This window comes from Corylus avellana, chromosome ca5 (genome assembly GCF_901000735.1).
Source record: "Corylus avellana chromosome ca5, CavTom2PMs-1.0".
In the NCBI taxonomy this organism is placed as follows: Eukaryota; Viridiplantae; Streptophyta; class Magnoliopsida; order Fagales; family Betulaceae; genus Corylus; species Corylus avellana.
The window spans coordinates 5404202-5422218 of NC_081545.1; the positions used below are offsets into that span (position 1 = coordinate 5404202).

The 18017-nt window shown below is 34.2% G+C and overlaps 2 protein-coding genes and 1 long non-coding RNA gene across 3 annotated transcripts; all 3 read left to right on the top strand.

Annotated features, from left to right (window-relative positions):
- The first annotated feature begins 1145 nt into the window (after positions 1-1145).
- On the top strand, positions 1146-2744 carry LOC132181619 (putative disease resistance protein RGA3). Its single transcript, XM_059594870.1, has 2 exons — positions 1146-1451; positions 1716-2744. Exons 1-2 carry the CDS (start codon positions 1146-1148, stop codon positions 2742-2744), a joined length of 1335 nt encoding a protein of 444 aa, XP_059450853.1.
- A 138-nt stretch (positions 2745-2882) lies between these two features.
- LOC132181620 (putative disease resistance protein RGA1) lies at positions 2883-4916 on the top strand. Its single transcript, XM_059594871.1, has 3 exons — positions 2883-3721; positions 4082-4757; positions 4863-4916. The coding sequence occupies exons 1-3, from the start codon at positions 2883-2885 to the stop codon at positions 4914-4916; spliced, it is 1569 nt and encodes a 522-aa protein (XP_059450854.1).
- Positions 4917-7659: 2743 nt separating this feature from the next.
- On the top strand, positions 7660-8764 carry LOC132183003 (uncharacterized). Its single transcript, XR_009440346.1, has 3 exons — positions 7660-8061; positions 8232-8556; positions 8631-8764. It is a non-coding gene; the product is annotated as an uncharacterized LOC132183003 (long non-coding RNA).
- The last annotated feature ends 9253 nt before the right edge of the window (positions 8765-18017 follow it).

The following is an 18017-nucleotide window of genomic DNA, read 5'->3' on the forward strand; positions in this document are numbered from 1 at the left end:
CTCTCATCTCACTCTTTGCTCTACTACAACTCTATTACATTTTCTTTTTATACCTACTCTTAAAGTATTAATTAAATGATTATTAGTTTAAGTTTTTTATATCACACAAAAAATTAAATTCATCATCATATTATTTTGTTAGAGATGATATATAAGCAAAAGTTGAATACGTAAAATTGTTTTGTCAAAATCTTATAAAAAATACTTATTTCATATACAAATTAAAAAAAAAAAAAAAAAAAAAAAAACTAAATCTTGATTTAGAATAAGTTTGGTAGTTTATAATATTATGAAAATTTTTACTGTCTTATTTCAACGAGGTGACCAAGTCCCATGAATCCAGTGGATATTTCAAAATTATTGGTTAGAGTTTTTTTGTTAGCCAAAAAGGCTTGACACGGCCTAATCAAGATATGGGTGAGATTCATTGTGGTTTACACTAATTAGACATAAAAATTCTTATTGTGAAAGTCAAACACATATGCTCTAGCGTGTACTAGCTAGGAATGGTACAAAAATGGTTAGATGATGATAAGATTTAAGATGTAAAATATGAGAGAAACGTGCATGGCCAAGTTAGATGTGATGGACTCTTTTCAAATATAATTTCAAGTTAACGATGCAGGATGCAGCCAGTGAATATCACCCCTATGAATATCAATCACTAATCACTATAACCAACCATATATAGATTGATAGAAACCAAATGAATATTGTAAGTGGGTGGGTGAAGACCAGCAAGGGAAATAAAAAAGAAAGTAAATTGGGTGAAGAAATGAAGCAACTCCCCGACACTTGACGTTACACCAACTTTTGCTGTGGACAACGCCTACATCTTGTCTATATTCTTAGAAATTGATCAGGACACTATATATATTTAATTTGCATTCGCACAATAATTCAAACTTTATAATATAGTAATACATTAATAATCTTGTATTCAAACTCGATGGCTCTCTCCGTATATAATAATATTTTTTGTTATGATTTTTTCTTTCTGGATTTTTTATGGGCATGTTGGTTCTTTTTATGGCAATTGACCATGTCCATCCCTTCACAGCAAGCACATCTTCCTTAATTCTACGCTCCAAGTTCAACACCTCTAAACAGCCGCTTTTAGCATTCACTCAATTTACCAACAATAAATGGCCGAACCAGCTCTGTTCCACATTTATGCGAGTATCATTAGGAGTTTGGGATCTCTTGCTCTTCAAGAGATTGGACTTCTATGGAGTTTCAAAGATGAGCTTCAAAAGCTCAGAGACACCGTTTCCACTATCCAAGCTGTGCTTTTGGATGCAGAGGAGAAGCAGGCCCAGAACCTTGCGATCAAAGATTGGCTTCAAAAGCTGAAGGATGCCATGTACGACGCCGACGACTTGTTGGATGACTTCTCCACTCAACTTCTACGAAGACAAGTGATGACACGGGACAAGAAGATGGCAAAAGAGGTAAATTCATATATAAATGTGCATAATTTATATGATGATGTTCTCTGTGACTAAAGCATTCCCAGACCAAGATAAAAATATTTATCACAACACAAGCCAAAGAAAATATATATCATTTTACGTAGTTTAAAATTTCTCAACAACAATTCAAAAGAATAAATCCACAACAACAATTTGTTCTTTATAATGTTAAACCCAACTATCCAACGGTACAAAAATTCTAAAAGATCACAATATGACCGGATTCAAATGGATTGTTTACAGGTATGCATCTTCTTTTCCAAATCGAACCAGCTTGTATATGGCCTTAAAATAGGTCATAGGATCAAGGCAGTTAGGGCGAGACTGGATGAAATTGCAGATGATAAGATCAAATTTGGCTTTATTGAACGCCTTATAGTGACACATGAGTTTGAGCATAGGAAAAGAGAAGACACACACTCTTTTGTTCTTGAGGAACAAGTCATTGGGCGAGATGATGAAAAGAAGGCAATTAAAGAGTTGTTATTGGATTCCAATGTAGAAGAGAATGTTTCTGTCATTCCCATAGTTGGGATTGGTGGACTAGGTAAGACCACACTTGCTCAATATGTGTTCAATGACGAGGAAGTCAAAAGACATTTTGAGCTAAGACTCTGGGTGTGCGTCTCTGATCCATTTGATGTGAAAACTATTGTTACAAAGCTCATAGAATCTGCAACTAAAAAGAGACCTGAAAGTCTCGAGATGGATTTGTTACAAAGTCAGCTTCGAGCAGAAATTGATGGGAAGCTATATTTACTTGTTTTAGATGATGTATGGAGCGAGAATCGCGGTACATGGTTGAACTTGGAAACACTTTTATCGGGTGGCCTGAAGGGAAGCAAAGTTTTGATTACTACACGTAGCAAAAGAGTTGTAGAGATTACAGGCGCAATGTCGCCATTTCTCTTGGGAGGTCTATCTGAAAGCAATTCTTGGAATTTATTTAAGAAAATGGCATTTAAAGACGGGGAAGAGCCAAAGAATCCAAAGCTAGTAGAAATAGGAAGGGATATCGTACAAAAGTGTGCACAAGTTCCTCTTGCTATAAGGAGCATTGGGAGTCTATTATACTTCAAAAATTCTGAAGCTGATTGGTTCTACTTTAAAAACCATGAACTTTACAAAATAACTCAACAAGAACATGATATTTTTCCAATACTTAAGTTGAGTTATGATCATCTCCCCTCACACTTGAAGCAATGTTTTGCTTTTTGTTCGTTGTTTCCAAAAGATTATGAAATTGAAGTGGAGGTGTTGATTCATCTATGAGCGGCTCATGGCTTTCTTCATTCATCATATGGAAACAGACATCTTGAAGATATTGGTTGCGAGTATTTTATGGATTTGCTTTGGAGGTCATTTTTCCAAGACGTACAAAGAGATGGACTTGGTGTAAAAAAGTGCAAAATGCATGACCTTATTTATGATCTTGCACAATTAATAGCAGGTGAGGAGTACACAATTTTATATCCAGATGGAGAAAACATAGTTGGAAGAACTCGTCATGTTGCATTTCATTCTTCAAATTCATTACCGGATATTCCCGCTCTTTTGCTCAAGGCTAACAAAATGAGAACAGTTCTTCTACGAATTCCAATACTTCCAAGACTTGATGATGAGCTCAACGTGAACAATGACATACTTGAGTCGAATAAGCCAGTCTCTGATACACTTATTTCAAGTTTTAAATACTTGCGTCAGTTGCGTGCTTTGAATTTGAGTCGATCGAATATTCAAAAAGTGCCAAATTTCATTGGCAAGTTAGAGCATTTAAGATTTCTAGATTTGTCTAGGAATGAAGATATCAAACTACTCCCTGCTTCGATAACTAAATTGCAGAATTTGCAAACACTAAGACTTGATTATTGTCGTGGGCTTAAAGAACTGCCAGGAGACACTAGAAACTTAATCAGCCTTAGGCATCTTCGGCTAGATGGGTGTAAAAGCTTGACTCATATGCCTCATGGATTGGGAAAGTTGACCGCTCTCCAAACACTGTCGCTATACATTTTAGGGAAGAAAAAGAGTTCTCTCTCCAAGCCAATGGGTGGACTAGGGGATCTGGATGGTTTAAATCAGTTGAGAGGAGTGTTACGGATCAAGGGTTTAAAGCACTCGAGATCTTCTCCATCAGAAGCAAAGGCTGCCAACTTGGAGAGGAAGCAACATCTTCAATGGGTGATATTAGAGTGGGACCTAGAATCTGGTGATGAAAGTGATAAGGCAATTGCAAATGATGAACAATTGTTGCAAAACCTTCGGCCACACCTAAATTTGAAAATATAAAATATAGTTGGGTATGCAGGTGTGATGTTATGTAGTTGGGTGTCCTCACTCTCAAATTTGACTACTATTCGAATATGGGATTGTAAATGGCTTCAACATATCCCACCAATGGACCGATTCCCTTTTCTGAAGCATCTTTCTCTTCAAAACTTGAGTAAGTTGGAGTACATAAGCAATGATGGTAGTGACGTGTCCTCTTCTCCCCTCAAATTTCTCACACTATTTAATTTGCCAAAGTTGAGGGGATGGTGAAAGACGAGGGAAACAAATCATCTTCCATTATTCCCTTCATTTCCTTCCCTTTCTCATTTATTTATCAGGAATTGCCCTATGATGTCCCTAACAACACCCACCTCTTCCTCTCCCCTTTCCGATCTCTCCAAATTGAAGTATCTTTATCTTGTGGAATTAGAGGAACTTGAATATCTGCCACAAGAGTGGCTGCAAAACCTCACTTCTCTTGAGACCCTGGGGATTTGGAATTGTCGTAAAATGCGAATATCTATGTCTGCACTCTTTCAGCATCTCACCTCCCTTGAAAATCGGTCTATTCTTGGTTGCAAAGAACTTATCAGCAATGAGAATGAAGATGGCACACATGGCCTTGGACCTACAAGATTTGGTCATCTATCTATAGTAGACATTCCAAATTTGGTTTCTCTCCCAAGAGAGCTTAGCGATGTTACCACTCTGCAAGGGCTTCAAATTATGGTTTGCCCTAGTTTGGTGTCTTTACCAGAGTGGATAGGCAATTTCACTTCACTTCAGGAGCTTGGAGTCGTAAATTGTCCAAATTTAATGTCACTGCCTGAAGGTATGCACCGCCTCACCTCTTTACGTCGTTTGACAATTGCGGAGTGTCCTTGCTTGGAGGAGAGATGTGAACAAGGAATGGGAGAGGATTGGCCAAAGATTGCTCATGCCCCAAACTTTCGTAAAGGCGGCGATGGTAATCTCAAAGAATGGATAGCAAGCCGAGCTCGCCAATATCTTGAGGTTTTTAAGTCACCAATTAGACAATCATTTTTCTTCTTCTTGTTGTTCCTCTTTATTTTACTATGTCAGGCTTTTGATATATATCTTATTTGATTTCATATGCAGGAAGCATTTAAGGTTTCACGTATGGACGCTTCTTCAGACCTTGCCGACAATTAGATTTGTGCAAAGCTCTAACATTTACAGTATTTTTTCCTATCTTTCACTTCAATGGCATTTCCAGTATTGTTTTCTTCTTTTAGTTTTTCAACATTTCTTTCGTTTCCATTTGAAATTTCAATTCTACAAACGGTGGCATCATGTATTAGGTAGAAGACTTATAATTAATAGATGAGGGAAGTCAATCCCATCCCAAAATTTCACAAAAATTTAATACAAATTTGCATTACTATGTTAGGATTTTGTCAGTGTCAAATGTAGATTCTGTTGAACGAACGGATAAAATTTACATTTTTATTATTTTCATTGAAAATTTTTGGGTTATTGTTGAATTTATTATTTTGTTTTTTGATTGAAAGCAGCAATTCATGAAATGGGTTGTGGGAATCATGTGGATATTTCTAAAATCTGCTTGGATAAGACAAATTCATTTCTTCAAAGAGACTTGGTATAATTGTGTTTCCCTCTTTTTTCTTGATGGTGGAATTGTATTAGTGATACATATACTGATGTTAAAATGTCAAATGTTATTCCTTCTTCCTTATTTCACTTGCAGAAACAATTGAAGCAATTGAAGCATTTCTGATTTATGATTTTAGAGAATTTCTAATTTATCGGATTTCATATACAGAAACAATTGAAGCACTGACATACATGGATTTAAGATTTGGAGCCAACTCGAAACTTTTTCACTTTGCAGCTAAGCATTAAGTTGAGAAGTCGGGAATTTGAGATGGAAAAATTAAGAAAAATCTATATGATTCTTGGAATATCATCTTAAGGCTTGGTCTTTTAATTATCTTCTCAAAGATCATAAGATGCTGAAAGCTGAAGCAGTAGATATTAGACTTGGAGTGAATCAGGAGGCGTTTGTGAAAACGGTGCTCCATGTCAATTGCCGAAAAAAGAGACAATTCCTCTTATACGTGTTGGCCTGTAACTTTTATTTGTCTTTGCTCCTGGTCCCATGTTCCATTTCCTTTTGCCTTGGAATTGTGTCCTTTTCACTTAACTCACTCCTTCCTTGATCGAAAAAGTATCATTTCACAACAGAGGCCGAAGGGAGCTTTAAAATGAAGCTCTTCTTTTTTAACCTTTTGAAGGAAACCCTGGGAAAGAGGTGGGGAGCTGGGAGTTGCGCTCAAGAGTTGTTTGGGTATTTTCCAGGATTTCTATATGATTTTTAAAATGTGTTTGATGGCTTTGTTTGGATTAGAAGCACGATCTTGATATTTAAATCTAGGCATGCACAACTAGTGTTTGAATATTTGAGGTTAATGTAGAATATTTGGGTATCTTATGATTATGGGGTAGATTTAAGATTTATTCTTATACTCTGAATGCATGATACCTTATGTCCCTTGATGAGATAATATGTATTGAAAATCCATTTATATTTTTATGCCTTCTTCTGTTATTTGATGAACAAGAAAAATGGGAACAGCTTTGTGGTTTTGAATGGAGTATGTGATAGTTACATAATTTTGATAAAAACTGACATAAATTGCAGGTCTGTCAGCTTGAGCAGCAACTGTTTGATCATGTTTTCCCATCCTCTTCAGAGGATGTTTCAAGTTTGGCTCCATTGATTAGTCTTCTGTTTATTAATCAAATATTCTCCTCTTTTTCCATGTGGTGCCATGGTTGAGGCTTATTCAATAGAAAGTATAATTTGTAATACAGTGGGGATCAATCAAAGTTTTCATGGCTATGATCTAGTTAGCTTAACCAACTTCAATTTCATGTGCTTTTTTGTAACTTTTCAAAGTTGAACTGAAGTTTGTGACTTTGTTCTGCAGCTTGATGTGATATTGCAACCCAGATACAAGTGAAGGAAGATGGATCTAAGAGGAGGTTTGCTACTTGTGATTCAGTTGTCTTTTAGCATTATAATTTGTTCTTCATTTTTATGTTTCTCTTGTGGACCAAAGAGTTTGAATAAAGTTTAATAATTGTTTGCAAGGAATAGGTGCATTGATCTATCATCTTATTATGCATTTTTCTCTCCAATTTACAACTTACTTTATATAGAGACAGCTGATAGACCTGGATTACTGGTAGAAATCATCAAAATTATTGCTAATCCCATCATTGATGTGGAATCAATAGAGTGTGACGCAAAAGTATGCTCTCTCTCTCTCTCTCTCTCTCTCTCTCCGTGTTTAAAAATCCTATATTTAAATGCTAGTGATTGAATAAAAGAATTATGATAGACCAGGAAGTCAATCCCATCCCAAATTTTCATAGAAACTCAAAAAAAAAATTTGCATAACTTTGAGTATTCTCATAATCAAATGCATATTCAAAGAGATTCTTTTTATTATTATTGTTACTAGAGTCATTGTTGGTGGATTGATTTTACCTTTTTACTGTTCTCGTTGGAAAATTTTAGTTATTGTTGAGTTTATTATTTGGTTTTTTGATGGTCAGCAGAGACGTGCATAAAAAATCATCAATTCATGAAGTGGATGTGAGAATCATTGAGGGATTTCTACAATATTCTCGGATATGTCAGCCTCACTTGTACACAAAACAATGGAAACTATACAGAGCACTGTCATGATGAGGAAGATCGGGTGAGTAAATGGTGCAAGCATGCTGAGCCTGTGAAAGGGGACATTAAATTCAATTAACCATATTAATTTGAATTTTTAAATACTAATCTGCCTACAATTTGTTGAGCAACTTTTGTCCGCATTTAGAACTTAAAAGACATGCTCAAAAATCCCAGCTGTCCTTAAAAGCCACCAAACAAGTATTTTGCATTTGCAGGTTTCTTCCACTTGCTTGAAAGCGTTTTAATTCCAAAAGACAATGAGAATGCTTGCTTGTCTTCAAGTGAAATCGGTTGCTGTGCTCCAAGGGTATTGACTGGAATTGAAGATCATGTTAGCCAACCACTTTGTTTATGTGTCTCTTGTTAGCGCAATGCTTCAATTAGTACTGCCTTTGCATATATTTTTTGCAATTTATATTCATGGTTCTGTTATATCTAAATAGGCTTTTATAAAATCCAGTGTTGAAAATTGTGTATGTAGTGCTTGAAAATTCAGCCTATTGCGCCAGGTTGCTCAGTTTCTTTCTGTGGTGGACTATGGATAGCAAAGTAATATTGCAGTATTTGCAAATTTTAAAATGATAAAAGGTAATATTGCAGAGTGCTATATATGGCTGCCATTCTTCTTATCTTTTCTTACTAATCTCTATAATCTAAACTTAGTGATTATTTCTACCGTGGTTTTATTAGGAAAAGTGAATTCCTACCTTCTCCTTTAATCAATTTTCTCCCTAAATCTTGTAACTGATGCAATTCAGAAGGTTGCTGCTGCTTATGACTGCAAAAATGTTGAATGCGTTTTTCTCCATCAGCTGAAGCAGTTTGACAGGAACTACCACTTGAAGATGAAAGCATCTAGGTTTATTTTCAGTGAAATAAATCAGATATTTCTTCCCATGCCATTCACAGCTAGGTGTGTTGTGCCTTCACCGCTTTTTTTAGAACATCGTCTTTTGGTGAATGTGTTAATCATGAACTCTGGCAGCCATATCCTGTTCTTCATGAGAAGCCTGCCGGTAGGAAACTTGTATCTGGGTTAAATGCAGAACCCTGGCCAGATTCACACAAACGCACACAGTTGATGTTAGTTTTGCTAATTTTGCAACAATGGGTTCTTGGTTTTGCATGAGATTATGTTGCTCACATCAAATTCACAGTTTTGCTAATGCTAGATGGTTCGAATGGAGTCGCATCTCATCCTCTGCAGGAGCTGCAGCCCACAAAGACAACAGATGATCCCGAAATCAAGGCCTTGTTAGCCTTGGGCGCAAAGAACAAGAAGAAAGGTAAGCTGGAAGATGATAATTGGTAAACTAGAACTATATTAACCTCAGTTATGTAATGGAATTGTTATTTGTTGGGATTATTTGTGTGTTGCAGGTAAAAATGGTGACAAAGGTGAGGAGTCAACAGAGGCCTAGCCTATGGATGCAACAACAAATGGTGCTACTTCCTATTCCAAGATTGGGATTATTTGTGTGTTCTAGGCTGGGTCGTGCTTCTTAGTGGCCTGTCTGATGGAAGAGGATTGTTAAGGATATAAATCTTGTATTTAAAATTATTCAAATCATATGTAAAAGTCAATAAGTAAAGACTTGTACTCAATTCAAATATTAAGGAAACTCAATTCAAATATTAAGGAAAGAGGTAGCGTCTAAGGCTTTAAGGTTTGGATGTAGGTCATCGGTCAACTACCTTAATCTCTATCTCTTTCATTTCTTTTCTCAATCTCTTTGTATCAGAGTTTTTTGGCTAACACCAAGATTGATTCCAAATGGTGAAGTCCAAATTTTGGTCATAGTAGCCGTTAGGACCGTTACAATTCAACCTACAGTAGCCATTCTTCAGCCACTGGATATTCAAGATGAACAATCGGTAACAGAGCGTTCATGTTGCAGGGCATGTTAAAGATATAAATCATTTGTGATAAATGTTAATTTGTACTTTCTAAATCAAGGAATTTGGATAATATTTATTAACCATAATTTAAGGGATATGTTTGTATTTAAAATTATTCAAATCACATTGTACTCAAATCAAATATTAAGGAAAAAGGTATCCTATAAAGCTTTAGCTGTAGAGATAGTCCATAGGACAAATCACCTTAACCTCTATTTTCTGTCTCTTTCATCTCTTTCCTCAATCTCTTTAGATTAGTATTAGTTTCTATAAGGATAATAGATCATGATGTCAAGTATATTGCCTTCATGAGCAGCACTGTTTCTATGGAACCAAGGATGCTCACAAGCCACAGCTCATATTTTAGAACCTTCAATACTTGAAGGACACGCCCAAAAAGAAAAAGTAAAAAGGTAGGTTAAAGTAACAATTATGGGATCACCGATCACACTCCATCAACTGTATGTGATCCCATGCTTGATACTTTAACATTCCTTTTACTTTTTCCTTTCGGGGCTTAACCTGTCTATTGAAGCTAGGTTCTAAAGTATGAGATAAATGCAAATGGCCACACCTAGGCTATCAAATATACACCAAACACATCTTCCTAATACACCCGTACACGTCAACAGCGGCTTTGAAATGGCCGAGGCAATTCTATTCGACACTACTGTGAGTATCAGTAAGAGTTTGGGCCCTCTGGCTCTCCAAGAGGTTGGGCTGCTATGGGCATTCAAAGACGAGCTTCAAAAGCTCGGAAATATGGTTTCCACTATCCAAGCTGTGCTTTTGGATGTAGAGGAGCAGCAGTCCCAAACACTGAAATTATAATTGTGGCCGCCTTTCCATCGTGTGTGTGTGTCTATATATATATATATATATATATATATATACATGCAAAATCTCCACAATAGGGGAGTTCTAAAACTAGCACAGTGATTATATTTGAATTGGTGATTATAAATACTAGCTTAGAGTCTGCGCTAGGCACTGGGTTTTTTTTTTTTCTTTTTCTTATATAATTAAGTCAAAAAGTCTTTAAAAGATTATCGACAACAAATTTTATTTTCTTCTCTTAATTAACAAATTAGCTACCAAAAATGACAAATGTTCATAAGATCATTTTAAACCATAATTTTATTTAATAGCATAAACCTACATATCCAATAAATTTAAAAATTCATAAATTTTAGTTCTTATAAATTGAAATGTGTTAAATATTTGTTTCCATATATGTAGTTTAAAATGAAATATAAAGGAAAAAAAAAAACTCAAAATAAAAACCTAGATTAATCAATTATAGAAAATGATTGATTAATCATTATATTCCAACAAGGATACCACTTCTCAAAAACATTGTTTTTTTTAGGAGAAAGTTCAACTCCTGAAAGTTTATTATATTCCAACAATGATACCATTGACAAAAATAAAAAGTGCTCTAAAATAAATAAGCATGTTGATATATGATTACAATTATGTTTACTAATTTTGTAAACAAAAGAATGTTGGTAGTTTAATTTTTCTTTTAAAAAAGAAAGAGGTAAAAAACAATGGCGGGAATATTGGAACACCCAAAAACAAAAATGAACAACAAAAATCAATTAAACTTACAAAAGAAAATTTGTAACTTGTATTAAATAAATTAATAAAATTTGAATGAAACATAATACATAAATTAGAATAAAAATTAAGGACAAAAAAAAATGTAAACAAATGCAAAATACTAATATAATAAAAAAGAACTCCTTTTTCTATATTTTTCTCCATTCCAATGAAATCCACAAATATTTAAAAAGGTTTTGTCAAATAGATTTTTTTTTTTTTTCAACCATCCTTCACTTATATAAAAGTAAATGAAACTCATTTTAAGACAGAAAAACAAAGACAAAAAAAAATCTACGATCGGAAAATTGAGTGTGAAATATATTGGAAAAATTGAGTTTCTACGAAAAGAAACCCTCTCACTATTATTTCCTAAATTCAATGTAAACTTTACAAAAGAAAAGTAATCATTTGAATAAAAAATAATATATAAATTAGAAAAAAAAAATAAGGGTAAAAAAAAAAGAAGGAAGAACATAAGCACCAGAAATAAAGATAAAAAAAGGAAAAAAAAAATGAAAATATTAATATAATTGAAAATAACTATTCTAGCAAAAAAAAAAAAAAAACTATCATATAATTTTTCATTGAGAAACAACGATTGGAAAATTGAAAAGAACTGTTATAGGAAAAAAAATATAAAGAAAGAAAATTACAGTAGTATAATTTTTCATTGAAAAACAACGAATAAAAACTCTCATAGAATCTCTCTCTCTCTCTCTCTCTCTCTTCTTTTTCTAGAATTGATTAATATAAATAGAAAGTAAAGGAAGAAAAAAATAGAAAAAAAAAATATAAGGCACAAAAACAAAAATGGAAGAACATAAGCATGAAAATAAAGATAAAAAAAATATATAAAATGACAATACTAATATAATGAAAAATATATATAATTTTTTTCAACCATCCTTCTCAAAAAAAAAAAAAAAAAAAAATCTACGATTAAAAAATTGAGAGTGAAATATATTGCAAAAATTGAGTTTCTACGAAAAGAAACTATCTCACTATTAATATTTCCTGAATTCAATGTAAAATTTACAAAAGAAAAATAATCATTTGACTAAAAAATAATATATAAATTATAAAAAAAAATAGGGTTAAAAAACAAAAAATGGAAGAACATAAGCATCGGAAATAGAGATAAAAAAAACGAAAATATGAAAATATTAATATAATTGTAACTATTCTAGCAAAACAAAACAAAAAAACAAAGAAAAAAAAATTGTAGTATAATTTTATTTTCTTCATTAAGATATCAATTAAATGCATTCCAAATAATATAAAGAGAAAGCAAGAGAAGATAAAAGGAAAAATAGAGAGAGAGAGAGAGAGAGAGAATTTATGAACATTTTGTTTTCTTCATTAAGACAATTAAATATATTGCAAATAAAACCTATACATTTTAATTGTCTCACATTGAGATATAAACATAAAGTAATAGAAGATGAAAAGAGAGAATTTGAAAAGCTTTTGTTTCCTTCATTTAGACAATTCAATACATTACAAATAAAGGCTAATATCTAAAATACCACGTGTCGCAATTCTAGGCAAGAGAATTTGTGAACCTTTTATTTTCTTCATTAAGACAATTATGTCTCATATTGAGATATTAACATAAAGCAAGAGAAAATGAAAATAAAATCAAATAAAGAGAGAATTTGAAAACCTTTTATTTTCTTCATTTAGACAATTCAATGCATTACAAATAAAACCCCTATGTTTTAATTGTCTCACTAAAAGGCTAACATCTAAAACGCCACGTGTCGCAATTTTAGGTACTTTCTAATAGGACCAGTTGAGGACACGTGTTGCAATTCTACGCACTCTCTAAGCCAAAACTTGGCTTTCATATATATATATATATATATATAGATGGTAACAACAACAACTATAACATGACCTTCATCTTTTCCTTAATTACATAGCCAAAAAATTGTTTCAACTTTTCAGAATGGACCATACTAAATATTTGGGGGTGCTATAAGTTTGCATATTTTTTTCTGAATCAAACCAACTTGCATATCACTTTAAAATGGGTCACATGATAAAGCAAGTTAGAAACAGACTGGATGAAGTCGCAGCTGATAGGATCAAATTTGGCTTTACTGAGCGCCTCATAGGGACACAATTTTTGCGTAGGAAAAGAGAAGATACACACTCTTTTGTACGTGAGGAAGAAGTCATTGGAAGAGAGGGTGAAAAGAAGGCTATTAAAGAGCTGTTATTCCATTCCAATGTAAAAGATAATGTTTCCATCATTCCCATAGTTGGAATTGGTGGACAAGGCAAGACCACACTTGCTCAGTATGTGTACAATGACGAGGAGGTCCGAAGGCATTTTGATTTAAGAATGTGGGTGTGTCTCTGATCCTTTTGACGTGAAAACTATAATTCAAAAGATCATAGAATGTGCAACTAAAAGGAGACCCGAAAGCCTTGAGATGGATTTGTTGCAAAGTCAGCTTCGAGCGGAACTTGATCGGATTAGATATTTACTTGTTTTAGACGATGTATGGAATGAGAATCCTAATAGATGGTTCAATTTGAAAAATCTATTGGTGGGTGGCTTGAGGGGAGGCAAAGTTTTGATTACTACACATAGCAAAAAAGTTGTAGAGATTACAGGCACGGTGTCACCATATCTTTAAGAAGGTCTTTTCCAAATCGAACCAACTTGTATATGGCCTTAAAATGGGTCATAGGATCAAGGCAGTCAGGGTAAGACTGGATGAAATTGCAGATGATAAGATCAAATTTGGCTTCACTAAGCACCTTATAGTGAAACATGAGTTTGAGCATAGGAAAAGAGAAGACAAACACTCTTTTGTACATGAGGAACAAGTCATCGGGAGAGAGAGTGAAAAGATGGCTGTTAAAAGCTTGTTATTTGATTCTGATGTAGGAGAGAATGTTTCCATCATTCCCATAGTTGGGATTGGTGGAGTAGGCAAGACCACACTTGCTCAATATGTGTTTAATGACGAGGACGTCAAAAGATATTTTAAGTTAAGACTTTGGGTATGCGTCTCTGATCCTTTTGACATGAAGACCATTGTTGCAAAGCTCATAGAATCTGCAACTAAGAAGAGACCTGAAAGCCTCGAGATGGATTTGTTACAAAGATAGCTCCAAACAGAAATTGATAGGAAGCTATATTTACTTGTTTTAGATGATGTATGGAATGAGAATCGCATTACATGGTTGAACCTGGAAACATTGTTATTGGGTGGATTGAAGGGAAGCAAAGTTTTGATTACTACACGTAGCAAAAGAGTTGCAAAGATTACAATCGTAAAGTCGCTGTATCTTTTGGGAGGTCTATCTGAAAGCAATTCTTGGAATTTATTTAAGAAAATTGCATTTAAAGACGGGAAAGAGCCAAAGAATCAAAAGCTAGTAGAAATTGGAAAGGATATCGTACAATAGATTGCACAAGTTCCTCTTGCTATAAAAAGCATTGGGAGTCTATTATACTTCGAAAATTCGGAGAATGAATGGTTGTACTTTAAAAACAATGAACTTTACAAAATTAATAAAAAAGACAATGATATTTTCCCAATACTTAGGTTGAGTTATCATCATCTCCCGCCAGAGTTGAAGCAATGTTTGCCTTTTGCTCATTATTTTCAAAAGATTCTGAAATTAAAGTGGAGGTGTTGATTCAACTATGGATAGCTCAAGGCTTTATTCATTCATCAGATATAAACAAATGTCTTGAAGATGTTGGTCACGAGTATTTTATGCATTTGCTTTGTAGGTCATTTTTCCAAGACATAAAGAAAGATATATATGGGGATATTGTCGGATGCAAAATGCATGACCTTATTCATGATCTTGCGGAGTCAATAGTAAGAGCCGAGTGCATAATTTCAACTCCATATGCAAAAAATGTAGTTGAAAAAACTCGGCATGTGGTATTTGATCCTCCATGTGAATTAAGGGATATTATTCCAACTCCCTTGCTCAAGGCAGACATAATGAGAACCCTTCTTCTGCGACTTCCTATATATTATGGATATAGTCAATCAGTACTTGATGGGAATAAGGGAGTTTATGAAACACTTATTTCAAAGTTTAAATGCTTGCGTGCCTTGAATTTGAGTAACTTGAATATTCATGAAGTATCAAACTTCATTGGAAAGTTAAAGCATCTAAGATTTCTTGATCTTTCCTCAAATGAAGATATAAAACTACTCCCCACTTCTATGACTAAATTGCAGAATTTGCAAACATTAAGACTTGACTATTGTCGTGGGCTTAAAGAATTGCCCAAAGATACTAGAAACTTGTGACAAGTGCTAAAATATTCATATTTCCAGCCCTTAACTTGTATGTTTTAATCCTTTAGTTTTGGTTAATTAGGCCATTTTACTTCCTTTTTGTATTTTCTTTGTTTTATAGGCTTTTGGAAGAAAAGAAAGCGTTTATGGAAAAAATTCCAAGCTTAAAGGACAAATTGGGAAGACCTAGAAGATATGGTTAAGCTTAACCAATCATGGTTAAAGTTTAATCAAATAAAGGAAAGGATTAACTCGGAATTTTTCAATTTGAAGTCAAATCGGATTGGATGCAAAATTGGATTCTTAATACGTCTCAGTATTTTGACCATAACTTTCAGTTCAGATATCCGATTGAGGTGATTCAAGCGGCATTGGAAATCCAACTCCAAATTATACAATTCATTGTGACATATCATTTTCCCAATTCGGAGCTCCGCAAGGCCAAAATCATTCCACAAGATAGGACCGCAATTCTGGGCGAATCCTATTCCGATTTGGACTTAGGTTTTCTTTATTCTAATTGGACTTGGACTTAAATCTTAGAAATTCCTAGGATTACTAGGGCTTCTAGGACTCTCACAAGCCCGATAAATAGACCTCTAAGCCTCAAAATTGAATAGACAATTAGACGGAGACGCGTCGGGGGCGCTGTACTTTGTCAAAAATTCATGTTTTCTGGGTTTTTGCAGCTTTGAACTCCAATTCTTTTGTAAGTATTTGATTTTTAATGAAGTTAATTAGTTTCTATATGATTCCTTTTGTCATGAGAGGCTAATTCTTCAACTAAGGTTGAAGATGAAGCCTGACCATTGATTTGTTTTATGTTTTCATGTTTTGTTCGTACAATTCCGACCTTAATGTCGTATGTTCGTTTCAAATTCAATTATGTAACAAAATTGTGTTTGATTGTGCCGAAGTTTGATATTCATTGTGTTTCATCCAACAGATAAACTACATCTTTTAATTTACTTTGGATATCCATTGTCTTTTGTGCAAAGCATGGATACATTGGATCTTTTGAACTAAATTAGATATGCATTGTCATTTGTCAAATGGATGGATTCATTGAATCTTTCAATAAGAACAATAGAACATGCATAGGTTTTAATTGTTTGTCAGATGTATGAACTAGCACATGAGAATGTATGCTTTAATTTGGTGAGGTGGATTCTAAAAACCTTAGTGCCATTTTTATCTTTTAACAAACTTCGGAACTAGGTTAAAATAGGATTAGTTTAGATAAGAATTAGTTTTCACGACACAATTCCCTGTGGATCGACCTCACACTTTCACACGCTGTACTGCACACAACTCGTGCGCTTGCGAGTACAATTAAATTTGTACATCAAATTTTGGCGCCGTTGCCGGGGAATTTGTTTGTTTGTGAAAATTGATTTTTGTTTAAATTGATTTTATTTTTCTACTAGTTATTTTCTTTTTACAATTTGTTTCTTTTTTTCTTTTCCTTTTTTTTTCTTTCTTTTTTTTTTTTAATTTTTTTTTATCTTTTTTACTTGTTTCTGTTTATAGTTACTAATAAAAAATAAATAAAAATAAATAAAAAAAAAAAAGAGAAAAAGTTGTTTGTTTTTGTTGTTTCTGTTGCAGTTCTGCCGAAGGAACTAGTCCCTACCAAAGCGCTCGATCGCACATCACCTACGCTTGAGCGTATTCGAGCCTAACGCAGCAAGCATCCCGCGTGCTTGCGCTCGACGCTTTCACAGGTGCGAGCGAGCGCACACCCTGCGCCCATCTACGCTTGATTGCACATCACCTGCGCTCGAGCGCACCTTCGCAGACTGCACCAAAACGGGCCAGCACCTTGAATTTTGCCAAACTTATGTTTGGTTCGTTTTGTGAGTTTTTGTTTTGAGTTTTTATTTTTAATTTTTGGTATTTTTGTTTATTTTATTTTCAAAAAAAAAAAAAAAAAAAAAAAAAACCCAACCCAACAAAAAACAAAAAAAAATTTAGTTAATGTTTCATATGGAAATGTTTTTTGTTTAAAGAGTGAGGATAAGCATGAATTTTCCTTTAGGTAATTTTAATGATACCCCTAGTTTTAGGATACCCACTCCTACCAACTATCCTCACCATTTTCACTCATATGGACCATGTTCATACAACTCTAACCCTTATCATAGTTCAGGTAATTGCCCATCCTGGGGACAATTTTCCAATTTTTCACAAGAGCAGATGAACACCAACTTCTCTAGTCTGGGGTCTAAATCAAATTTCAATTGCTACACCCCAGACTGGAGCAACCATTCTAATTTCTCGTGGCAAGCTAATGCTACTGGAAATTATGCTCCCAAATTTGATGAACTGCACCATCCTGAATATCCGGAGTTCGACAACCAATCATCTACCCTTTCACCCTGCAATTATCCTCTACAAGATTTATCATTGGAAAACACCCTCAAAGCGTTCATACAGTCTAATGGCCAAACCTTGCAAGAGCTTAAAAATGCCACCATGGTCAACTCCCGAGCCATAAATGAAGTGGAGAATGCAGTCATGGCCAACACTCAAGCAATTGAAAACTTGGAAGGACAGCTTGGTCATTTAGTTGCTGAACTCACCAAAAGAGAGGAAGAAGAGCTTCAAAGTCAGTTGATAGCTGAAAGGCACTACATGATTGATGAGTATGATTCCAGCAATCCTTATCATGAGCATGTTCAAACCACCACCATACTTGGGAGTGAGGAAAAAGATGAGGAGATTGTTGATGAGCCAAATCTGGAGGACCCATTGGAAAAGTGC